Source organism: Lycium barbarum, chromosome 10 (genome assembly GCF_019175385.1).
Source record: "Lycium barbarum isolate Lr01 chromosome 10, ASM1917538v2, whole genome shotgun sequence".
In the NCBI taxonomy this organism is placed as follows: domain Eukaryota; kingdom Viridiplantae; phylum Streptophyta; class Magnoliopsida; order Solanales; family Solanaceae; genus Lycium; species Lycium barbarum.
The window spans coordinates 122,903,838-122,927,289 of NC_083346.1; the positions used below are offsets into that span (position 1 = coordinate 122,903,838).

Genomic DNA, 23,452 nt, shown 5'->3' on the forward strand with positions numbered 1-23,452 from the left:
ATCATTTAATGCCATAAAATTTAAATTGTGAACTTAGTCTTAGTTAAATTTAATCTTTGATGAGATTTGAGCAATAATCTCTAAATTTTTAACTTACTTTTTAAACTGCTAAGTGAAATCCTTGGGTGTTGTTCATACGTGCAATCTTAATGTACACGAACAAATTATACAAATCAAAGAATACTCAGAAAAGTATAAAAACAGTAATTAGCGATGCATAAATTTTGTAGCTAGACGGTAAAATTCGTCGTTGATCCTATTTAGCAACATTTTACCCATGGATTATCAATAAATTTATTAGCTACGAGCAACTTAGAGGCAGATTAGTGACGAAATTCATAGCTAATTCTTATTTTTATTATTTTGTATTTTGGAGATTGAAGTTGAAGGTACACAATGCAAAAATCATGGGCCATGACCGATCCAATGAATGTTATGTCTTCAACTTAGAACTTATAAGCCCATAGGTATCATCTCAAAGTTAGTGTTATCTAGTCTAGGTTAAAGGCCCAAAAGAATAAGATACTATAGTATATAAACTTGGGAAAAGGATACAAATAGCCATCCGGGTAAAACTATTGACATCCAGTGGCCCAGGGATCTTAAAAGCTATTTTTTAACCTTTTCAAAATAATTTCATTTTCTAGCCATTTTTCAACTAATTCCAGCTATGTATATAAACTGTATCGTTGTTGTATATGTATCACTGATTTATATGTATAGAAAATGCATCATACATATAGAAACTGTATCATTATTGTATAGAATATATACCACAACTATATGTATAGAGAAAATGTATCATACGTATAGAAAGTTTATCATTATCGTATAGAATATGTATTCCTAAAATATATGTATAGAACATATCTCATTGATGTACAATTTGTGTATAATAAATGTGTAATTAGAAAATATATCATTGGTGTATAATTTCTGTTTAATAAATATATAATTAATGTATGCTTACTAATTATACACATATTAGACATGTTTTGGGATATTTTTGAAGGCTTAATATGAATTTTTTAATCGATCTTTAGCAGTGACTTATAAATCTTTTGTGGCGACTCTTGTCGCCACAAATAGTCATGTTCTTTTTGTAGCAAACTTTTAGGGGTCATTTGGTGTGAGGGATAAGCAAAAATAGTGCCGGGATATTTGGTTGGAATAAAAATTCGGAATAACTAATCCTGTGATTAGTTATCCCGGGATTGTAGCCTTATTTTATCCCACCTTGAGGGTGGAATAACTAATCTCGGGATAACTTATCCCGGGATTAGTTATCTCGGGATAAGTTGTTTCCCAACCAAACGACCCCTAGTGATGACTTTTCGCTATTTTGTGGCCACCAAAGTCGCCACAAAAAGTCTATTTTTTATTTTATTTTTGTTTTTGTAGTGAATGGATTGAGCTAGCGCTTGGCATTAATTTGCACCGAACAGCCAACTTGGGTCATTTGCTTACAATGGGGCCTTTTTGGGCCTTTGTTTCCCCAAGGTCACACCATGTGCTTTTTCCCTATAAACTTCTCTACACCATGTACTTTTTCCCTATTAACTTCTCAAGCAATTGCTTGTCTACGAAAACATGGCCACATGGGTCCAGAATTTAAAATTTAAATTTTATGGGTTAAATTTTAAGTTTTTTTGCATTTTATTCTTCTTTTAAACTCTTAAAAAAATCCGCAGTCGCTACCCTTTAGATGCGCATATATGTAAAGTTATGGATTCAGACCTACTATTTGTTGCAATTTTAATAAAATTTACACATAAACTTATATTTCTCGTCGAAAGTATTGGATTCAGATGAACCCACTGTTGCATCCGCCCCTCCATGGGTCCTTATATCACCTCTAAGAGCATATTATACGATGTACGAGTACTTAACTTATAGGAGTATATACTAATGGTGCAATAATTCTTTTATGGTGTCATCGTAATTTAATACTCTATATTATAGTATGTCATTTACCACTTATTTTAAGTTGGCAATTAATACTATCTGATTATGTAAATATTTTTTACACATTTATTACATAAACCCTTATACAATATGATGGTAAGTGGTTTCATCTATTTTTAACTTTTTTTTGGAGCAGCAAATCTTCTTTCCTGAGAACTGAGAAGGAAGTATAATCACAAAACTTTATCCACTGAAGTGAGAATGATTTTACATATATTCTTTAGGGTTGCAAATAAGAAGTGGCTACGTACTTTAAGGTTTTGTTTGGTAGGGAGGAAAATATTTCCTAGATAATGTTTTTTATTTTTTTCATATTTAGAAAAACAAGTTTCTTAATAAATGAGGAAAATGCTTTTCATTAAAAAAACAAGTTTCATAAGCGATATTCCAAATTCATTTATTGTCTTCTGCCCCACCCACCCAACACCCCGGCCCACCCCAGCCCTTGATCATCTCACCCCCCTCCACCCTCGAAGCTCCACTCCCCACCTCATCCCACTCATGTAGTGTTTTGCTAGATTACATATAAATGCTTTTGGGATAACACTTTTTTTTCTTCTTCTTACCAAACACTAAAAAATGAATAAGAAAACTCACTTATTTTTCAAGAAAACTTTCTCTATGAAAAATATTTTGGCTTAATACTTAGATAGATCCTTAAACTTGACATGTTTTGTAAGTTAGACACTCAAACTTGCCTGGTGACCAGATAGACACTTTAACTTGACAAATATGTACTCATTAAAAACAAAAATCTGATGTGGCAAACTGCTTGCATGAAAAGCTATTCTAAGCTCGTGAGATGCTATTAAAATTAGCTGACATGGCAAATATCCCTATTTTTTCTTTTATATAAATGATTAAAGGCCCCAAAAATCTTGGTCATCTGTGGCGGTTGGGGAAAAATGGCTACCTCCGCCTCAACTAGTAAAAAAATTATCAATTGCCACCAACTTCAATGGACGGCATGGGGATTGAAGAACAAGTGGATTTTGTTTTCCTTTTTCCCATTTTTATTTTTTAGAACCTTTTATTTACACTTGTCATTTTTTATATTCACATGACATTAAATAATAGGTTCGCTTGCTACGTCATTAGCAAGTGTTTTTCACACACTTGGTATTGTGGATTCAGGGGTTCACAAAATACATATTTGTCAAGTTAAAGTGTCTATCTGATTACTAGATAAGTTTAAGTGTCTAACTTACAAAACATGCCAAGTTTAAGGATCTATCTAAATATTAAGCCAAATATTTTCCTTCATACCAAACATACCTTAAGTTATAATGAGTCTAATTTATTGATGTTTCATTTCTAGACCCAATAGGTTATTTATGAATTCTAAATTAATAATATGTAGATATTAAAAAATTAAAATTAATGAAAAATTTAGATCAAAGTTATTGAATTTAGTCTAACCTATACGTACTTAGAATTGCACATTCGCCGGATCGCCTCCAAATTTCAAAGAGGAGTTCAAAAATTACTCTAGATGAGAAGTTTGACTCTTAAACTAATATTATTATTAATATTTTTTAATTCTCTTATTAAGATTTGCATTAGCTTTTAGTTTAATATGAGTGGGGCATAAGTGTCGGTGTCAAATTTCAATCAAATTTCATTAGCCTTTAATGCATTGCCCAACTTCAACAACAAACAAACACTATATGGAGAGTACGATATTCCTAATTGTTTGCTCTTCAAACAGTGTTGAGACGAGGATGTTTCAAATAATCATACCTACCTCTTTTTTAACCGCTTTAATAAATTGAATTTATTTCAAAATATTTAACGTTCCAAACAAATAAAAAGGTTACTATTTATTACTACTTTTTTCCTTGCAAATTAAACTCTATTGTGCTAGTTGATACAGTTTTATTAGGTGAAATGCTTAAGGAGAGATAAAAAGATAATTTAGACCACACCTTGACTAGAAGTCTAGAACTGTTAGATATTTTTCTTGAGTTAGATGCAACAAATATTAATTAATACAGATAATACGGATAGGAGGACGTAACTATTTTAAGTCCCATGCCTTCCGGTAAAATTTATCCATACCTAATATTTGTATCAAATTTATAGATACAAATCAATTAATAGATACGAAATATATGTTTGTATATAGGTTTTTCTTACTTACATGGTTAGTTAATTTATATTCTTATCTTATTAACTCACTTAACCATAATAATCAAATTGATACACTTTGATACAAGCACTGAGAGTAAATTGTTCCTATATAGAACGTTCTCTCACCGGCTAGTCCTTAAATAATAGTTAGGTGAGAAATTAAAGTCGTTCGAAATCTCAAATGAATGACTCAGGTGATGACTTATTAATCTATCGAAAATGACATATCCGAGTCATTTGTGTAAGGATAATATATATAAATAATATGTCATTTTTAAATGAAAAGTTTGTTAACTTTAAATCATATAGTATATTTGAACATTTTTCCTATGGAAAATTATAATGCCTAAGGAAAGAGCTCGGTTAACTTATGCTACTAGCCTACTATCTCCAATACTCATCATCTACATTTTATTTATTAAAAGTAATCGATAAATTGTCACATAAATTATGTAGATTAGTAATTGTATAATATTCATATCGAAAATCAAAGTAGTATATTAGTAGTCAGAGTTTTATTGAGTTTTAAACTAAAAAAGTTGTTAATTTTTTTAATATCACAAACCAGAGGATGCGTCTATAATTAAGCAGATACAAACAAGTATAGTAACTCATACGTAATTTATATATTCTGTTGATTAGAACTTAGACATCTACTAGCCCATTAAAAGAAATATGAAGATAATTTTTAAAAGAAATATGAAGATAATTTTATTTATTTCCTTTTATTCTTAAAGATAAAATTTTATAATCACACAAATATGATGACATATTTAAAAGATTGAAAAAGAAAGGAATTTCAAAGCAATGGTGCTGGAAATTCTGATGAAATATATAGTTGTACAAAAAGGACCACGTCTAGTTTTGATTAAAACCTATAACGTGATATTCACAACGTAATTATCAAGCCTAACACATCACGCAGTCTTTAAGAACGTGTCCAAATCCGCTCACACATAGTTTTGACGAAATTAATGGATAATAACAAACAAAAACCAGACATTTAGTTATTGCAATGTCTACAGCTTTGTAACATTTACAAGAAATTCAGCCAATTAATCCCTCTTTGTTTGCCTACTAAAAGGTGTATGGACAGACACACGCACACGCACACGCACACCCAAAAAAAATAATTACTCCCTCTGTTCCAATATTTATGTGGCACTTTTCATTTCACGAAATTCAAACTGTACGAACTTTGACCAAAATTTTAAGATGTATTGATTCACCAAATTGATATCAGAAAAGTTGCAAATTATAGTACTTTTCATGTAGTTTTCAAATATATAAATTTTAATCTTAAAATATTAACTTAATCTAATCTAATTTGACTTCAAAGTTTAGTCAAATTGAATCTCGAAAAACGAAAAATACCACATAAATTGAGACACAGGGAGTAAATAAATAAATAAAAAATAAAGTAAAATAGAGACGGAAAAATTTGATAGTTAAATAGAAAATTCGTTGCTTGTCTTCTTTAGCGATGGATTAACAACGGACTATCAAAAATTATATTAGCTATGAGCAATTTTGTGACGAATTAGCACATAGTTCGTAACTATTTTTTTTTTTTTTCGCATAGTGGAGTTGGGTATTTGTTTGAGCTCTGATTAATTAAAATCTATATCGCGTAAAGCATATTAAAAGATGAAGTGCTTCTTACTGGGATTTGTTCTATTCACAAAATTCGGATTAGGCCACAACCCTTGGTAATAAGATGTACCCCCTCCAATTAGTGTATTTTTGTACATCTCTTTTGAATCATATTTAATAGTCTTACATATTTCTTGGACATTCTATCAATTGAAGTATAAGAAAAAAAAATGAAAGAAAGTAATATATAATGAATTACATTTAATTTGGAAAAAATTGGCTTAAATTTTATGTGTTCTATAGGTATTACCATTAAATTATAAATTGAGGAAGTCGCCTATATAATCTTCCTTATTCTAAAATGTGTCCATTTGTACTGCTAAAAGTGTCATGTAAATATTACATCTGTTTTATTTTACTTGTTAGGGATTCCTTTTGCATGTAAAGAGGATGATCCGATGAAATTGTCCGTAATTATCTTTTGATTTTAATATAATATTGTTTTTTACTCTCACCACATTGATCTCTCTCTATATATATATTCTTTTTTTTTTTATCTTCTTACCCGGTGTCCGGTATCCATATTGGAGCTCGACTATATCTGAATTCGTGCCACGTAGGGCTTCATTAGGGGGAAATGATTCCCTACCAAGGATCTTTTCATACCCAGAGCTCGAACTCAAAAAAAAACTTGTTAAGGGAGGAGGAGCTACATCCGCTGCATCCATCTTTTGATGGTCTCTCTATATGTTTATAAAGTAGGGTAATTTTTTTTTTTAAAATCTATCTGTCTCTCTCTTATTTTTACAACGACAAGTATTTTATAAGAACTATATTTTTAATATAAATTTGAAGACTAAATATTAGACATAGAAAGGAAGAAAAAAAGGACCATGAAAAACCACAACGCCATTTCCAACACAACTATTCAAGGTAGAGCAGAGCTAATTTCGATATTTAAAAAACACTATTTCCTGTAAAGATTCCTGCAATTTTCAAGGATGGATAATTTACTCCTTCTGACTAATAAGTATAAGTGAGTCAATGTGTATAATTTGTTTGAAAATGCATATATTGTAGTAAAATAATAGTATAGTCTGTGAGTAATGCAATAGACTACTTTAAAGTCCATTTTTTAAAGGAAAATTAATCATTAACCATCTGTTTTTGCTCATTTGGTTCACCGATTTGACTAATTTTGTGTCTTATAAGGTCCATTAAAGCAAAAACACTTTCCATTAAAGTTGAAGGCTCATTACTTATTCATAATTGAAATTGAGTGAATAATATTTCATTAAACTTATATTGTCCATCCTTAAAGACGACAAATTCGTTCATTGAGTTTTGTGGGTTCATGGTGAATCTCACATTTGAAAATTGTTGGGATTGATTAAAATATAAGTGGATTTGGACCAATTTTTAAGCAAAAATTTGTTGTTAAAAAATTAGTAATACATTAAGTTATGGTGACCCATCAGGATTTTGTGCCCAAATTCTGGTAATTCATTAGAATTTGTTGTCAAAATTCAGGCAATCCGTCGGATTTTGATTGGCAAATGTCAAAACTTGTAGTCAAAATTCTTGAAATTCATTAAGATTTGACTGACAATCATTAATTTATGGTCAAAATTCTCGAGATATTACCAAATTCAGGTGATCCATCAGAAGTTGTGACAAAGTAAATTATGTTCATTAATTTAAAATTTGTTAGAATTTTTTGCTAAATTCTAGCGATCTATAGGAACTTTCTAGAAATCCAACAATTTTTGTTATAAAACAAATTTTTCTCATTATTTTCAAATCCTAGCGATTTGTTAGGATTTCGCAACCTAATGCTGATTGCAAATTTATTTTTATAAAAAGAATTTTAACGAGGGCTAAAGCTACAAAATGGTGTTGAAATTTTTCCATGTGTAAAAATTACTCCAAATTAAGAGCTCGTTTGGATTGGCTTATAAGTTGCTTATAAGCTGTTTTCAGTTTTTTTAAGTGTTTGACTGGTCAGCTTAAAGTCATTTTGTGCTTAAAATAAGCTCAAAAAAATAATTGAGCTCATTTAACTTAGCTTATCTAAAGTAACTTATAAGCTAAAAACAATTTATAAATCAAAAAAATAAATTAAATTACCTCAATTTATTCTTTTTAACTTATAAGCTAAATAGCTTATAGCCATAAGCTCATCTAACTTTTAAGCCAAAGTAGTGGTACAAAATTTTCAAGAAAAGGGCATATACGTCATCTAACTATCTGTTGAAGGCCAGATTGATGGCAATAGCATGGCAGACAGCAAAGAGACTGACTTGGATTTTGGAGTTTGGACCCATTTTACAAAAGAATAATAATGCAAATATTGAATCACACGCTCACACACATACACACACAAAAATTGCACATAACCCAATATTTTCGTTTCTTTTGTTTTCCCCCTTATAAAAACGGAAATTAAATAATTCTCTTTATCAAAATAAAAAATTAATAGTCTCTTAAATCTGTCAGTAAATTTTATTTTAAATATTTAAATTACGGCTTATTTTGATTAATCATCTGAACACATAATTAAGCGCTCGTACTACTCCATCCGTTCCATTTTAACTGTCGCTTTAGCTTTAAAAATTTGTCTTAACTCCCATATAATTACATCATTTTAGAAATTCAAGACTAAAGTTGATAATTGTTTCCAACTATACCTTTAAGATTAAAGAACTGCTTCTTTTTAATACTTCTAAATTCTCAAAAACATCTAATAAATAAGAGTAATTTAGTAAATTATACCTTATATCTATTGTTTTTTTTAATGGGCGTGCAAAGAGCTAAAGCGAATTTTTAAACGGAACAGAGGGAATATATGCCCTAGACTTAAAATTTTGGAAAAACTTCTGGTCATGTTTTCAAGAGCCATTACCTAGTTAATTTAACCTCTTTCAATTATGCGGATTTAGCGTCAATAAATAGTAAAACTTCAGCTTGTTTCAGTTGATACTGATGTGTATAATTAAAAGGAGAACATATTTTGTATAATTAACTTATCTAAGTAATAGATGTTTAAGAATGCACGTAGAAAATTTTCCAAAATATGAGTAGAAAATTTAATAAGAATACTTTATTATGTGTTGAACTGCCAAATAAGAACATGTCATAATTCTGACTCAAAATTGTGAATTGTTTTTGCGCATGTTCTCAAGTGCACATTACCTAGATTAGTTACCGCTTAAATTATGTGTTAATCTCAACAAGTCATAAAGCTTTAAACTTTTTTTTAAAAATATGAACCGAAAATGTTTAATAAGAATAATTATCACGAGTTAAGTGCTCAATTGAGATATGCACAATTTCAGAGTCCAACAACAACATAACCACGATAATACCACCACAAAAAGATGTGAAAAGGGCCGTGATAATAATAAACTGTAACAATAACAAGATAATAAGATAAACGAATTGAAGAAACACTCAGGTAGTACCAGACGGTTAGACCCCATTTGTCCATGAGAAATTTTCACTTTTTTTGATTTTTTTTTTCACTTTATTTGAAAATCAGCGTTTGACCATGAAAATTCTGAAATACCTAAAACTCTATTTTCACCTTTTTTCGAAAAATTATTTCACTTTACTTGAAAATTAACGTTTGACCATGAAAATTGTTTTCACTTAAAACCTTATTTTCACATATTTTTTTTATTTTCAATACATTCAAATAATCAAATATTCTTTATAAAAATTATAAGCAAACACAACTCTATCTTTTAACTCTAACTTCAAAATTTCAAATAAAGTAAAAAATATTTGATTCATAACCAAATGCATACTAAGCTGTAACAACAACAAGATAATAAGATAAATAGAATCTAAAAATCAAATTTATTTGGCAACTTTAAGGGTCATCCAACTTTAAAGGCTGTCATGTATTCAACCAAAGGAAAAAAAAAAGTATTTTTTGCTTTAGCATTTGTTGACCTCTCTTCTTCATTAGCCTTATAGTCCAAAAGCATCTGTCATTTTCTATCTCTCTCTCTCTCATTCTTTCTTTCTCACTCTTAAGTTGCTAACTACAGTAACTAATCTTGAGAACTTATACAAAGAACATTGTTTCTTTTTTCTATACTCTTTTTTTTCACAGTTAAAGCTAAGTTTTCAACTTGGTTTTACAGTGTATATTGTAATTCAGGTACTTATTTTTCTGTTGTAATTTACATGTGTTTTTCTTTTTGTTTGCTGTCAAGATTCAGTTTTTTTTACCTTGGGTTATTTTTTTATTGAAGATCTGATTTGGGTTTTGCTTAAAAGTTTTAATCTTGATCAAGATCTGATTTTTAATTAATTGTTACCCTTAATCTTAGTTCCTTTTGTTAAATTGTGGGTTGCTGTCTAAATCTTGATTTACTTTTTATGTGTTTAAGGTTAATTGTGTTTCTTGTTAAACATATACTTTTCTCTTCTTTTTTTTTTTAATGGATTTTATGTTTTTTTTTATGCTTCTTTATGGATATAATAAGGTCTATGTATATTGTTGTATAAGACTTAAAATAATGGTGTCACAGATTTTTATTTAATTGGAACCTTAATGGGGTCACAGATTTTTATTTAATTGGAACCTTAATCATGTTCACAGATTTATCCATGATGAATTTACTTTCTTCTGTCAAATTATAGGTTGCTGTCTTGATTTACTGTTGTTAATTGAGTTTCTTGTTAAATATATACTCTTCTCTATTTTTTTTAATGGATTTTATGCTTTTGTTCTGCTTTTTTATGGACATAAGGTCCATGTATAGTGTTGTAATTTGTATAAGCTTTAAAATAATGTAAGGTGTGTTTTAAATGGTGAGTTGTGGTTGTTCAATTTCTCTATATCTGTTTTTAGCTATCAGTTTTTTAGTGCTTAATAAAGCCTATTAGGTTTTGCATGCTAATTTGCTTGAGCTAATAGAAAATTAGATCTTGTAAATAGTTCTAGGGATTAAGTTGTTTGATTTGTCTTGTAGCAGGCAGAATTAAATACTATGCAGTGCTTTAGTTGATTTACTGCTTTGTGGTATGATCCAGTACTTATCTGATCATTTTAGCTCAAGAAATTCTGGTTATTGGTTAAGTAAAATGCTTAAATGGAATAGCGACAATTCATATAGCCGACCCCGACTTGTTTGGGACTGAGGTGTAGTTCTTATTATTGTTATTGTTGGTCAAGTAAAATGCTATGTTCCCCCTTTTGATAGATACAACTAGGGGTGTCAAACAGGCGGGTCAGATCAGATATTGGCGGGTCGAAAATAGGTTAAACAAAAACGGATAAAAATATTTAACACGGATATAAATGGGTATAAAAAAGAGGATAATATCCATATCTGATACATTGTTAAATGGTGAGTTATCCAACCATATTTAATGTGTTGGATTGGATGGTTACTTGTTTTTTTAAACCATTTTTGCCAGCCCTAATCTGAACCAATGTTTAGACCATGTAATTCTCCTTTTGACACATAAGTTTTTGTTTGGTTGGCAGATAGGCGAAGTACATCTCGTGAAATTTCGTAGCAGGATGTTGGAAATTGGAATAGCTGACAGAGATCAGAATTGTCCTGTGTAACTTATTCGCCTGCATCGTTTGTCACTAATGGCTTCAAATTTTGGTGCTGGACCTCCCGTAGAACCAAAACAAAAACGTGCTGGAGCTCGACAAACAGCAGAAATTAACGACTCTAGCTCTTTTTTCGCACAGATGTCAAAAATGAATGAGCTTAGCCTTAATCTTTCTGATAAATTGCCAGAATCTGGCAAAATTACAACACATGATGCGGACGGGCCCCGGAATGATAAAAAGTCAGCTAACCATAATCGAAGGGGGTCTAATGATCTGTCAATTGATAAATCTAAAGATGCTCCCAATGTGTCGACACCTAAGCAATATGAAGTAAATGGAACTAGAAGCTCACTCGAGTCATCTATCGATCAAGAAAAGAAAACTACTGAACAAACAAGTGGAAAGAACAGTTCAGTTTCTGGAAAAGTCAGCGATGGTACTAGTAGTCTAACAAAAAATAGTGGACCTGTTGAGAGTGGAAAGAGCAGCATGTGTAGAGGAAGCACGAGCACTGATGTGAGTGACGAAAGCACCTTTAGCAGTTTTAGCAGCAGTATAAACAAACCCCACAAAACAAATGATGTGAGATGGGAAGCTATCCAAGCCGTCCGATCTAAAGATGGTAGTTTAGGTTTGAGCCATTTTAGATTGCTGAAAAGGTTGGGTTGTGGAGATATTGGAAGTGTTTACTTGGCTGAATTGAGTGGGACCAAGTGTTACTTTGCTATGAAAGTCATGGATAAAGCATCTTTAGCTAGCCGTAAGAAACTTCTTCGTGCTCAGACAGAAAGAGAAATTTTACAATCACTTGATCATCCTTTTCTTCCGTCTCTTTACAGCCACTTCGAGACTGATAAGTTTTCGTGTTTGGTTATGGAATTCTGCCCTGGAGGGGATCTTCATACTCTTCGGCAGAGACAGCCAGGGAAACATTTTTCTGAACAAGCAGTGAAGTATGACCTCCTTTTGCTCTTTGGAATATGATTTTTTCCTATTGATACTTTCTGAGTTCCACGTTATTTACTGCTTTCTACAAGATCATTGTTTTAGAAATTTCAATAGCAGATCATTGGATCTCAATTTGCGTTTGTTGGGGTAATAAGGACCGGTGCATATGATGTCATTTATTGTGATGTTCAAATTTTTTTTTTTTTTTTTGGGCTCTCCTCCTAGTTACAAAATTACTCTCCTTTTCCCTTTATGGATTTCGGTGGATTCTTGCTCCTTTTCTTGGACAACATCTTTTGTGTCACATAAGTTTGTCATTGTGAAATACCTTTCATTATAACCTAAAATCATCTTTATTGTTGCTTAGTTTTTGTCTGACTTGGTTCAGCAGCAATTCATTGTTTTAGCTCTCTGCCATAACAGTATTTTGATCACTTTCTCTGTTTTCAGATTTTATGTTGCTGAGGTCCTTCTAGCTCTAGAGTATCTCCATATGCTTGGGATTATCTACCGCGACCTTAAGCCAGAAAATGTCCTTGTTAGAGAAGATGGACATATAATGCTTTCGGACTTTGACCTGTCACTTTGTTGTGCTTTTAGCCCGACGCTTGTCAAGACATCAGCCCTAGAGTTGGAGCCTCTCAGGAAGAACTCCGGTTACTGTGTCCAGCCGGCGTGCATCGAACCTTCGTGCATTCAACCATCATGTGTGGTCCCCACAACATGCTTCTCCCACCGCCTCTTTTCCAGCAAGTCCAAGAAGGAACGGAAACCCAAAAACGACATTAACACCCAAGTTAGACCATTGCCAGAGCTCATGGCGGAACCTACTAGTGCTCGCTCTATGTCATTTGTCGGGACCCACGAGTACTTAGCACCGGAGATTATCAAAGGTGACGGTCATGGAAGTGCAGTGGATTGGTGGACTTTCGGGATCTTTCTGTATGAACTCTTGTTCGGTAAAACTCCGTTTAAAGGATCCGGTAACCGAGCTACATTATTCAACGTAGTAGGGCAACCTCTTAGATTTCCGGAATCACCGGTCGTTAGTTTTGCAGCGAGGGATCTGATTAAGGGTTTACTCATAAAAGAACCACAGAACAGATTAGCATACAAAAGAGGGGCAACTGAGATAAAACAACACCCTTTCTTTGAAGGTGTTAATTGGGCGCTAATACGGTGTGCTAGTCCTCCCGAGGTCCCTAAACCTGTTGAATTCGATAGACTACCGATTCCAGCACCCTCTACAAATCAAAAGACCGTTCCCGCAGCAGTAGCTCCCAATCAAAAGGGTTCTGACAACTACCTCGAATTTGATTTCTTCTAGTAATTATTATAGCCCGACTGGTAATTTTTCTGAATTGGTGGACAACAAATCCTAAATTCAGCAATTTCTAGTGATAGAGTATGGCATGTTCTTATCAAAATGGTATATGCGCAGACCTTATTATTCGTGAATCTGTACGTGCTTCAAGCTAGAGCTGCCTCCCATCTTCAGTCTCCTTATTTGCAGCAGTGTCTAAATGGTAAAAGGCGAGTGTATTCCAGTACAAGATGATTGCTCAATGTATATTGGTTTTTGATGCTGCCTAGAATTTGTATTCCAAACGCAAAGATAAAGTACAGTGTGAGAAAGTTCAGATAAAATCTCTTAAGTTATGTGACAACCATACTTTTGGATGTCGGTGTATTTCCAGACATTTAGACCATAGTGAATTTTGCTACATTTTTCTTTCTCCTGTGTAATATTATATGCTTTTTGGCTCTTTCAGAAGAAAAGGAGGGAGTTCTTTTTTTTTTGTTTTTTGTTTTTTTTTGCTTTTCCTTGTCATTCCCTCATATATCAGGCTATTACATCAGTATCTTCAGCCACTTATTTGTTGATATCTGGCATTGGTGTATTACTTCTTGAATCAAGAGCTGTTAATAGTAACATGTAATTTATGGTATGATAAAGAGGAGACTCTTGTGAAAACAAGTTATTGGGTGATAGAAATTTACATCCTTCCCAGTGTTTGGTAGGACACTATGAGCTAATATATGATATCTAAGACATGACCTTGACTCCAAAACATCCTCCACATCCAATGGATTCATTCTGGACTTCTTGACTCAGATTTTTCATCTGGCCTTCAGTGGACTTTGGGCTGCCACCGGAGTATCGGAGAGATGGAGATTCAAACATCTGCAGCTCTACAACTTCCTTTCCTTCACATATGATCTTAACCTCACAGAACTCTGGTGCATTTTGTAATATCTCATCCATCGTTCCGTTACCTCTTTTTGACCTCATTTTCCTATAGAATTCATGAAACATGATTAAGAAGGTGACAGTTGGAAAGTGATGGAAATTTGGAGTAGCAGTTTAAGTATATATTTTTTTTTTCCTCATACTTGAGATTGGCTTTTGAAGTGCCAAGAATCAGCTTTCTTATGTTGCAGATGGGAGTGAGGTTCAGTATAGCTTTGGCTTCCATGTCACTCTCAATAAGTATAGTGTCCACTTTAACCTGTTCAAGTCAGGAATTTTGCTAAGGGCGTTCAAGGTTAATATATATATATATAAAAAAAGTAATTTTTCACATTATACACGATATAATTTTCTGGCAGAGGTGATCAGTATGTGCACCTTGGAAGCAGAGCAGATGTCAACGAACTTCTGGAGGAACTGCCTCCTCTTGCTTCTTTCTTGAGTCATGTAGTTCTCTTTCTGCTCTTCATTCACTTGGCCTATTGGAATCATTCCCACTGTGTTGTTTCATCACAAAATAAGCATTCATCATCAAATTTGCAGTCTTTATAGAGTACGATAAAGTAAATTAGATCAAAATTCAAATAATTCTCTTCAAGAAGGTAAAAGGACCAAGAATATCTACTATACGAAGTATTTTATGTTTATCTTCCGTTATATTTTGGGGGGCATTCATACCCTTATCTTTAGCAAATTGTCTCATATTTACCCTTTTACTCAGACAACGCTCTAATCTGAAGTAAAAAGAAAGGGATAGTTTTAAACCGTAGTCAAGCTTAGAGAGAGGTAGATTCAGACTTCTCTCCCGAAGTATATATTAACACGTGGAATTCACTCAGTTCTCGTGGGAGCTGGGGCTCTGTCACAGTCAAGAACAACTACGAGACTATTTGCTAAACAACAAGGGTACAAATGATCCCAAATTATAACATAAGGTAAAATTGAAACATTTCGCATGGTAGATGGATACATTTGTGTTAGGATTTTCTTGAAAAGATACAAGCAGCAAGATTGAAAACAAGGATAAAAATCCGTTTTTTTTCTTTTTCTTATGCATATTTTTTTTTTTTTGTGTGTGAGTGAGAGAGAGAGAGAGAACTTACAAGGAGTAGGGATGAAATTGGTTTGAGGAAAGATATGAATGAGGAAAACAATAGTAGAAGAGGGATTAATCACAGCATGATTAAGAGTCCAAAACAAAGCATCCTTGCTTGATTCCTCCTGACTAACATTCTTGTTACAAACAACAACATAAACAACATCATTTTCCCCATGATTGTGAAAGTCAAAGGAAAACAAACTGCCTTCCACTTCACCTCCTTGATTATCAATTTCAAACAAATCACTTGTAGAATGATAAAAGTTCTCCTCTTCTTCTACTTCTTCAATCTCATTGACCAAACTGTTGTCATTGATGATTTCTTTCATTGTTTTTCTCCTTGCAAATTAATGAAATCAAGATGATAATCAACCTTAATGTTATAAAGGGGATGATGACTCACTTTGTATTGTCTTTTTCTTGTTTGCTTCCAAAAGATTCACCTGTTTGAAAAAACTTAGACGGAGAAGTGTAGGAAAAGGTTGTTACCAAGCGAGACATTTTTATATAGAAGATTTAAACTAATGATGTAAGCAAGCAACTGAAAAATAAACAATTCTTTTGGAATTATATGTCTCCTAAAATATTCAAAGGCGGATTCAAGAATTGAACTTTATGAGTCCGGAATGTCATTGTATCTGTTTACCATTTGAGTCATTGTGTTCGGAATTCAATTATTACATATTAAGTACGTAGGTTTTTGTTAATACATATATAAGGTCTGAGCCAAAGCTATTGGGTTCAGCTGAACCCGCAGATTATATTGTACATCCCCGCCGGAAGATATTCTACTGCATTAGAACCCCTTTTGCTATCATGGGCAGACCTAGGAGGCCGAAGGGGGTTTATTAGAACCCCTTTTGCCGAAAAATTACATGCACATAAAAAGTTAAATAATTTTTTATGTACATATGTTAGATGACGCAGTTACAGCTTACCGAGGACATGACCTTAGATAAGAGGGTTTGGAGGACCCAGATTAGGGTAGAAGGTTAGTAGATAGTCACGTTATCCTGTCTTGTTAGTAGTCGCATTATCGCAGTATAATTTCTTGTGCTATGATTTCTGCTATTATCTGTTATTTTTTGTGCTTTGATTATCCTATGATATCTGTGTCGCTTGCGTTATTTCATTTCCATATCGCTATGAATCTCTTAGCCTTATCTGACCTCTTTTTATGCTTTTTTATTGAGCCGAGGGTCTTTCGGAAACAGCCGTTCTACCTTGGTAGGAGTAAGGTCTGCGTACACTCTACCCTCCCCAGACCCCACGTTGTGGGATTTCACTGGGTTGTTGTTGTTGTTGTTGTTGTTAGATGTTGAATTTTCTTGGTTTCTTTGCATATTTACTTTTGTTATATTTCGAATCCTTTGGTAGTAATCCTGCTTCCGCCATTGAATGTGATGTCACTACTTATCATGTAAATGCACTTTGTTAATACTTCCTCTATTTCAACTTATGTGTCTTATTTTTCCTTTAAGACTATTTTAAAAAGAGCGTCACAATTATATATTTATTTATTTGTTTTTTTTTAATTTTATTATTTTTTTAACCTTAAAGAGACGAATGTAATATTAAATTAAGAAAATATTTCATAAATAGATCTGTCTAATTAATATGTACCATGTTATTTTTCGACAAAGTGTATTCAACTGAACCCTCTTAGCAGTACGTGGGACCACCCCCTGGTTGGTAAGCATAAAAAAATGTGCATAATTGGTAATGAAAAGACAACATTTGTTTGTTCATTCATTTTAATAAATCAAAGGGAAGAAATGAATATGGATGATGTTATGCACAAAAGGTTTTTTAATGTCGGGACGTTATTCTAATTTCTTATAAAGACCTTTGAAAGAATATGCGAGTATACGTACCAGCATCTCGGCTATTTCAAGCAATGAAATTTTCCAAAGTCAATGCATTTTGCTTACGATATTGTTCCTCTTGATTAATAAATTATTACTATAATAAGTGCTATTAGTTGAAACTTAGTATGACAATCGCAGTTCTAATTTGATATATTGACTGATAAATAAAAAATGGGAATTGATTAAAATGACCTTTTGACAGTAATTTTGATGAATATTCGTAGTGAAATCCAAAACATTTATTAGTCGAAGCATGACAAGTATTATTACTCCTAGTATTCTTTGATAACGGTGGTTACTGGGTCACTATACGCGTATCTTAACTATTCCACAGGATAGTTACGACGTTATTAAGGAGATTCAAAATATAGAGAAGTAATCACACGAGTAAATTAAGGAAATTCAACACACAATATGTATACATATTCTTTTGGGAGAAGTTCAGTAATGTACAATTTCGCACACACAATTCCATTTGCGTAGTCATATTTTTAAATTACAAACCTATAACCCAACAAATTATGGCCGCAGCTTGTATATACAGCATTATACAACAATGTACAACTTTATACAACAATATACAACTTTATACACCTACTGTAGAGAATGTATCAACCTTGTATAAAAATGTATAATAACGTATAAGAGTTGTTTATACACACTTCTACTGTGTTATAAAGTATTTATACAGTGTTAAAAGTGTAACATAATGTATGTGTTTTATACACTTTACCCTTAAAAAAACACCAACATTAAAAAGAGATTTGGAAGGAAAAATAGCATCTTGGAGTTTGATATGGGGGAAGGGGGTGGCTATCTCCGGTAATTATTTTTTAAAAGAAATGGGATGAAGGCTACAAAATGTAAAAAAAAAAAAAACTATGGTCATTTCGGGTAAATACTTTACCCAAAATGCCATAGAGTGTTATTTTTACATATTCATACAATGTAATTTTTTGATGAATTGGACAAGGATTCCGCCACCAAGGACAGAGCTAGAGGGGTGGAAGGTGTTTCATCCGAACCTCCTTGGCCGGAAATCGCACTGTATATACAAGGTTAAATAAATTTATGTATATATAGAAATATCGAAACACCTTGGTGGAAATCCTACCTCCGCCACTATCCACTTCCGTATATCCTAAACCTCCATCAACACACTTATGGGGTAATCTGCGACCAAAACTTAAGCAGATGGGAAAAAAAATCAGCTTGAGCTTTTTGTATCCCGAATTTCAAGATTTTCACCCACTTCATTTACTATTAAAGCGCACCCTTGGATGGGTGTAAGTTACCAATATTTGACTGAAATGGATTTGAATAAAAGTGGAAATGAAGCTCCTCTAGCATCATGTCTGAGAACTTATGCCTTTGGTTATTCATATAGCTATACAAGAAACTTAAGCTTAAACAGGTTAATTAACAATACTTGAAACCAAGAGGAACAAAGTGTTTTTTCCTTTCTAAGTAGCTAGACATTCATACAACTTTCTGCACATTTGAATGCCTTAAGAATTTAAAACATCATCGATACATCATCACACCAAATTAAATAAAATTTTCTCATTTTTGGATCCCTTGGCTTAATGTAATTTCTACTATACTTTTTATTTTTGCAATTTTTTCTCATGTCCCTTCAGTATTTCCATTAGATGATTCACCAATTTCTTCCTCTTCTTGTTGTTCCTTTTGTCTCCATTTTTGCAACTCTCCTTCAACAACCAATTTTGCTGCTTCAGCCATTTCTGCACTCTTCAATGCTTCTTGTGTTGCAGTTTCGATATCTTCTTTCTCTTTCAAGAACCCTTCGAGTTTTTCCTTCGCTTGTTTTTCATTTGCATTGATTGTTTCCACTTGTGCCATGACAGTTGCAACTTTTATGTCAGCATCATTCTTGATCCCTTCAACCCTTTTTTTCAACGCTTCGAATTCCTCAACTGATAGTCTTATTTTCCCGTTAGACGATGATTCTGATGAACATTTTTCGTTATCAGTTGCATCTTTTGTTGTTGCTCTTGGTGTATTGTTGTGTATCTTATCGTCCGCGAGTTTCTCTGCTGCTTTTGCTTCTTCAGCCTCTTTTAGTGCAATTTTTAGTCTTTCCTCTGTTTTTTCCTCTGTTTCTTTAGCTGTTTTCGCTTCTTGTCTGAGTAATTCGGCGTTTTTCTTCATCTCCTCAGCTTCTTTTGAAAATTGATTGGCCTCGGAAGTTAACTGTTGGATTCTTGAAGGTAAATCATTGGAATCTCCTTCTGCTTGTGTTTTCGCCGAAATACTTGTTTCAAGTTCCTTCTTGCTATTTTCAAGATCCAATTTTAAGTTCTCAACAAGGGACTCTGTTTCCTCTGTTTTCTTCTTGAGCTCGGAGAGTTCACCTTTTACATGTTCAACTTCTATTTTAAGGGAATCAACGAGGCCTCGGAGTGAACTTTCCTCCGCGACTATCTCTTTCAACGTGTTTTTTGTTGCATCGAGTTCTGCATTTGCTTTATTATAAGCATCCAAATCCAGGGCTCGGACTTGATTGAGTTGTTCTTGCAATACATGGATCGCCTCGTTGGTTACCTCGAGTTTTTCCACGAGGTTTTCGGTCACTAGTTGAGAGTCAGGGTCCTCTTTCAGTGCCCTGATTTTCTCTTCTGCTTCTTCTTTAGCTGTTCTAAGGGAATGCAAGTGAGCTTCTTTATCCGAAATAAGCTTTTCGTGCTCCTCTTGCGCTTGGAGGGACGCGATCTTTACTTGGCTTAACGTTTCTTGTAAAGTAGTGACTTCTTTTGAGAGCTTACCTAGCCTCGATAAAATTGGAAAGATACAGAGAAGATTAGCATGGCCCCTACGAAGGGAAAAGAAAGGAAAAAAAAAAAAAAAAAAACTTACCTAGCCTCTCTCGGTTGATGGCCACGTTGTGTTGCGCGTCAGCGGCTTCTTGAAATGCGGACAATTTTGCCTCGAGGGCCGCGTCAAAGTCCTGACGGAGGTTCGTTAGCTCTTGTTTCGCGGAATTTAGTTCGCCTGATGAAGGAAAATATAAATTCTATTTAGACATGAATTCAATAAATACCAAATGCTAAACATTTAGTTTTTCTACTTCAACTTTGAATTATTCTTTCATCACCTGAAGATGTTCGATATTGTTCTCTTTCAGCTTCAACATTTTGTTTCCAAGCATCCGTGCCTACCGGAGGCTTATTTGATTTCTCTTCTTCGAGCTCGATAGCTCGGGCCTTTGCTGTTTCGGTTGCCTCAATGGCTGCTTGCTTCGATTCGCATAAAGTCTCGAGCTTTCCTGTGAGTTCTTGGAGTGTTCTCTTTGCCTTTTCGAGCTCACGGAGAGCATGAGCTTTTGTTGTCTCTGTACTTCTTATTTGTTCTTTGAAACTATCTAGTTCTCTTAGGGCCAAGTGAAGTCTGCTCTCCTTCTCTAGCACCCTCTGTGTAGGAAGAAAAAAGTTGTTAGTATATGGCAATTCAAAAATTGAGGACTCTCAAAAAGTTTACCAAACTGCTTAAACTAAAAATAGTGATAGTATATGTATAATTCATGTATAACCCATACATATTGGAATAAGCTGGATGATAAATTTATGTCCTAAAATGTGGCTAGAGCAACGCCATTCCACCTGATGCTCCTAGGACTTTTAGGCCTTACATAGCTTTATCAGGTCGAATGGGTCCAACCCAGAGAGGCGGATTTAAGGCGAGTTCTGTGAGTTTAATTGAACCTACTGCTTTCGGTATCAACTATGTATAAACAAAAAAGTACAATTATAAATAGCCATGCAAAAACAAAACATTAAAATGTACGCATATACAGAAGTTTATTCAGAATTTAAGTTGTGGGCTTCAACCTTTAGGTTCTTATCACTAAGCTCATTACACATTTGTTGATATTCCAATGATTTTTCAAACATATATCTATGCTCCAGGGGAAAAATTAGGTTGAGCTAAGAGTGTTCAATTGAATCCCCTTCTTCGAAAAATCATACTTCGCACATATGACAAAACGAATTTTGTTTGGTTATATATGTAAGTTGTTAAATCAAATCCCCTTTATCTAAGAAAATATTCTATAGTAGTGGTAATAAGGGTTCAAAAATTGGTTAGTTCATAGGCTTAAATCTCAAATGTGGCATTCCAATATCTTATTGAATTCCCTTATATAAATTTCTGGCTCCCCCATGTTAAAAATACATTGTTCAATTGAACCTATTCATTGTACACTACATCTACATCTGCACATATAATAAGGTCACACTTATCTTGAATCCGCTGACTCTAAATACTGAATTCGACCCGTGAACATTTAATTAGCCAACAAGCATAAAGCATACCTCTTCAATAGTTTTTGATCTTTTAATGGTAGGTTTAGCCTTGGGGGAAGAACCAGCTTCACCAAACAAACTAACAGCTGCTCTCACAGATTGAAAGGGTGCTCTTGTATCAATTTCTCCAACTTCTGCTCTTGGTGAACCTGTACTTCCTGCTGTTTTTGGTGAACCAACAGATGATGGAGATCCTGTTGATAATGGAGAACCTGAGGCATTTTGCCTGCCAGTTCTTATACTGAACCCAAACATTCTATAATATCTCTATAATTTCTCCTGAGAAATCCTGCAAAATATATTAAAATGATGCATATTCAAGATTATGAGATTCTATAGTCCTGAAAAAGAGGAAGAATATTCTAGAATTTATTTTAATAGCCATAGATTGAATAATTTCATGATCGTAATATGCATGTATGCAGTAGCGCGCTCAGATTTTTACGCACATGATATATATTCAGTGGTGGAGCCGCATGCAATTAAGGTGATCTTGGCATGTGAACAAATATATATAAAAATTTTGAATTCCCCTTACATGATAGAAATACATGTCAATCCTAAGGATTATATCTTTGGATCTTCTGAATACCCCTGTCAGAATTCCTGGCCTTGCCTATGGTGATGTTGGCATACCGTCACAATTCACCTTTTAAATGAGTTTGAGTCTAAGATTATAGTATTAGTTTTTAAGATTTTCAAGTGATGCCGCATGACACCTTTTTCTAAAGGGTGTCTCCGTCAATGCATGCATAAAAAGAAACCCATTATCTTTTCTAGGCATTCGAAGACAACTTGATAATCACGAAACCTTTTATGCAAACAACAACAACAATAACGTCTCAATCTCAAACAACTTGGCAAGTATTTAATATGCTTAATTAACATATCACAAATAATACGCACGAAAATATAAAGAGATAACTCACTTTTTATTCATAAAAGAGAAGCCATGATTCTCAAGATTGCTATTCACTTTGTGCTATGAACATGAGAAATGTGGGGGTTGTTTCTGATCCTTTATTTTTCTTTTCTATTTGCAAGAAAATGATGATTATAGGCTATGAATAGAATAAAGGAAAATGAAAGAAAAGGAAAAAGAGAAGAAAAAGATGATAAATAAGATGAGATATGAATGTTTTCTAACATTGTGTAACACATGAAGTCCAAAATGTTTGTGATTTCATTTTTCTGTTTTTATTTGCTGTTCTTTCGGTGATAAAACATTCATTTCCAAGAGCTTTTAGAGGTTTTTGCGGGATAAGTGCGAAGAATATGGTGGTAATTACAACGTGATTATTTCCCATCATCCAAATGTATGTTAAAGGAAAGTGGAGACTTCAAAATAATAATGAGTTGCGATTTGAATAGAGGAAAATTATTATACAAAAATCTCATGCTTTATATATTGTAAAATTTTCACAAATAGTTATCTTTTAGCTGCTTCTAACAAGCTATAACTACAAGTTCATTATTTACAATTCGTAGCTGGTTTTTCCTATATTTAGGTCCTGGACGCGTTGCATAAATATAGCCAAAATATAGACTAAATACACGAAACTATTGAGCAAATAATGCCTCTATTTAAGGGGAAAAAATATTTTTCAAACTAAACAGAAATCTGTTTTTAATGTTCCATAAATCACGCAAATCTCATTCTCTTCCATATCTAATCACATATCTCATTCAACATCTAAT

At 33.2% G+C, this 23,452-nt stretch overlaps 3 protein-coding genes and 1 non-coding gene across 4 annotated transcripts; 2 read left to right on the forward strand and 2 right to left on the reverse strand.

Moving 5' to 3' along the window:
* The first annotated feature begins 9,679 nt into the window (after positions 1-9,679).
* LOC132612610 (serine/threonine-protein kinase D6PK-like) lies at positions 9,680-14,028 on the forward strand. Its single transcript, XM_060326708.1, has 3 exons — positions 9,680-9,853; positions 11,189-12,219; positions 12,665-14,028. Exons 2-3 carry the CDS (start codon positions 11,300-11,302, stop codon positions 13,539-13,541), a joined length of 1,797 nt encoding a protein of 598 aa, XP_060182691.1. The 5' UTR covers positions 9,680-9,853; positions 11,189-11,299; the 3' UTR covers positions 13,542-14,028.
* Positions 14,029-14,261: 233 nt separating this feature from the next.
* Positions 14,262-16,015, reverse strand: LOC132613437 (U-box domain-containing protein 36-like). The gene is made up of 4 exons (XM_060327459.1): positions 15,569-16,015; positions 14,844-14,962; positions 14,609-14,724; positions 14,262-14,511 (listed from the first exon to the last, which is right to left on the reverse strand). The coding sequence occupies exons 1-4, from the start codon at positions 15,891-15,893 to the stop codon at positions 14,262-14,264; spliced, it is 810 nt and encodes a 269-aa protein (XP_060183442.1). The 5' UTR covers positions 15,894-16,015.
* A 2,735-nt stretch (positions 16,016-18,750) lies between these two features.
* LOC132614250 (WEB family protein At5g55860-like) lies at positions 18,751-23,083 on the reverse strand. Its single transcript, XM_060328666.1, has 5 exons — positions 22,684-23,083; positions 21,764-22,043; positions 20,548-20,863; positions 20,310-20,444; positions 18,751-20,218 (listed from the first exon to the last, which is right to left on the reverse strand). The coding sequence occupies exons 2-5, from the start codon at positions 22,007-22,009 to the stop codon at positions 19,059-19,061; spliced, it is 1,857 nt and encodes a 618-aa protein (XP_060184649.1). The 5' UTR covers positions 22,010-22,043; positions 22,684-23,083; the 3' UTR covers positions 18,751-19,058.
* LOC132616285 (U6 spliceosomal RNA) lies at positions 20,207-20,311 on the forward strand. The gene has a single exon (XR_009573076.1). It is a non-coding gene; the product is annotated as a U6 spliceosomal RNA (small nuclear RNA).
* Positions 23,084-23,452: the final 369 nt, after the last annotated feature.

What these genes read in the sequence shown, in the direction of transcription:
- LOC132612610 (XM_060326708.1), top strand. Translation starts at nt 11,300, where the DNA reads ATGGCTTCAAATTTTGGTGCTGGACCTCCCGTAGAACCAAAACAAAAA. An exon ending in TTTTCTGAACAAGCAGTGAA is followed by an intron (nt 12,220 to 12,664) that starts GTATGACCTCCT and finishes CTCTGTTTTCAG; the next exon opens with ATTTTATGTTGCTGAGGTCC.
- LOC132614250 (XM_060328666.1), bottom strand. Translation starts at nt 22,009, where the DNA reads ATGTTTGGGTTCAGTATAAGAACTGGCAGGCAAAATGCCTCAGGTTCT. An exon ending in GATCAAAAACTATTGAAGAG is followed by an intron (nt 20,864 to 21,763) that starts GTATGCTTTATG and finishes CTTCCTACACAG; the next exon opens with AGGGTGCTAGAGAAGGAGAG. An exon ending in ACAATATCGAACATCTTCAG is followed by an intron (nt 20,445 to 20,547) that starts GTGATGAAAGAA and finishes TTCCTTCATCAG; the next exon opens with GCGAACTAAATTCCGCGAAA.
- LOC132613437 (XM_060327459.1), bottom strand. Translation starts at nt 15,893, where the DNA reads ATGAAAGAAATCATCAATGACAACAGTTTGGTCAATGAGATTGAAGAA. An exon ending in CAATTTCATCCCTACTCCTT is followed by an intron (nt 14,963 to 15,568) that starts GTAAGTTCTCTC and finishes GAAACAACACAG; the next exon opens with TGGGAATGATTCCAATAGGC. An exon ending in ACTTCAAAAGCCAATCTCAA is followed by an intron (nt 14,512 to 14,608) that starts GTATGAGGAAAA and finishes TGAATTCTATAG; the next exon opens with GAAAATGAGGTCAAAAAGAG.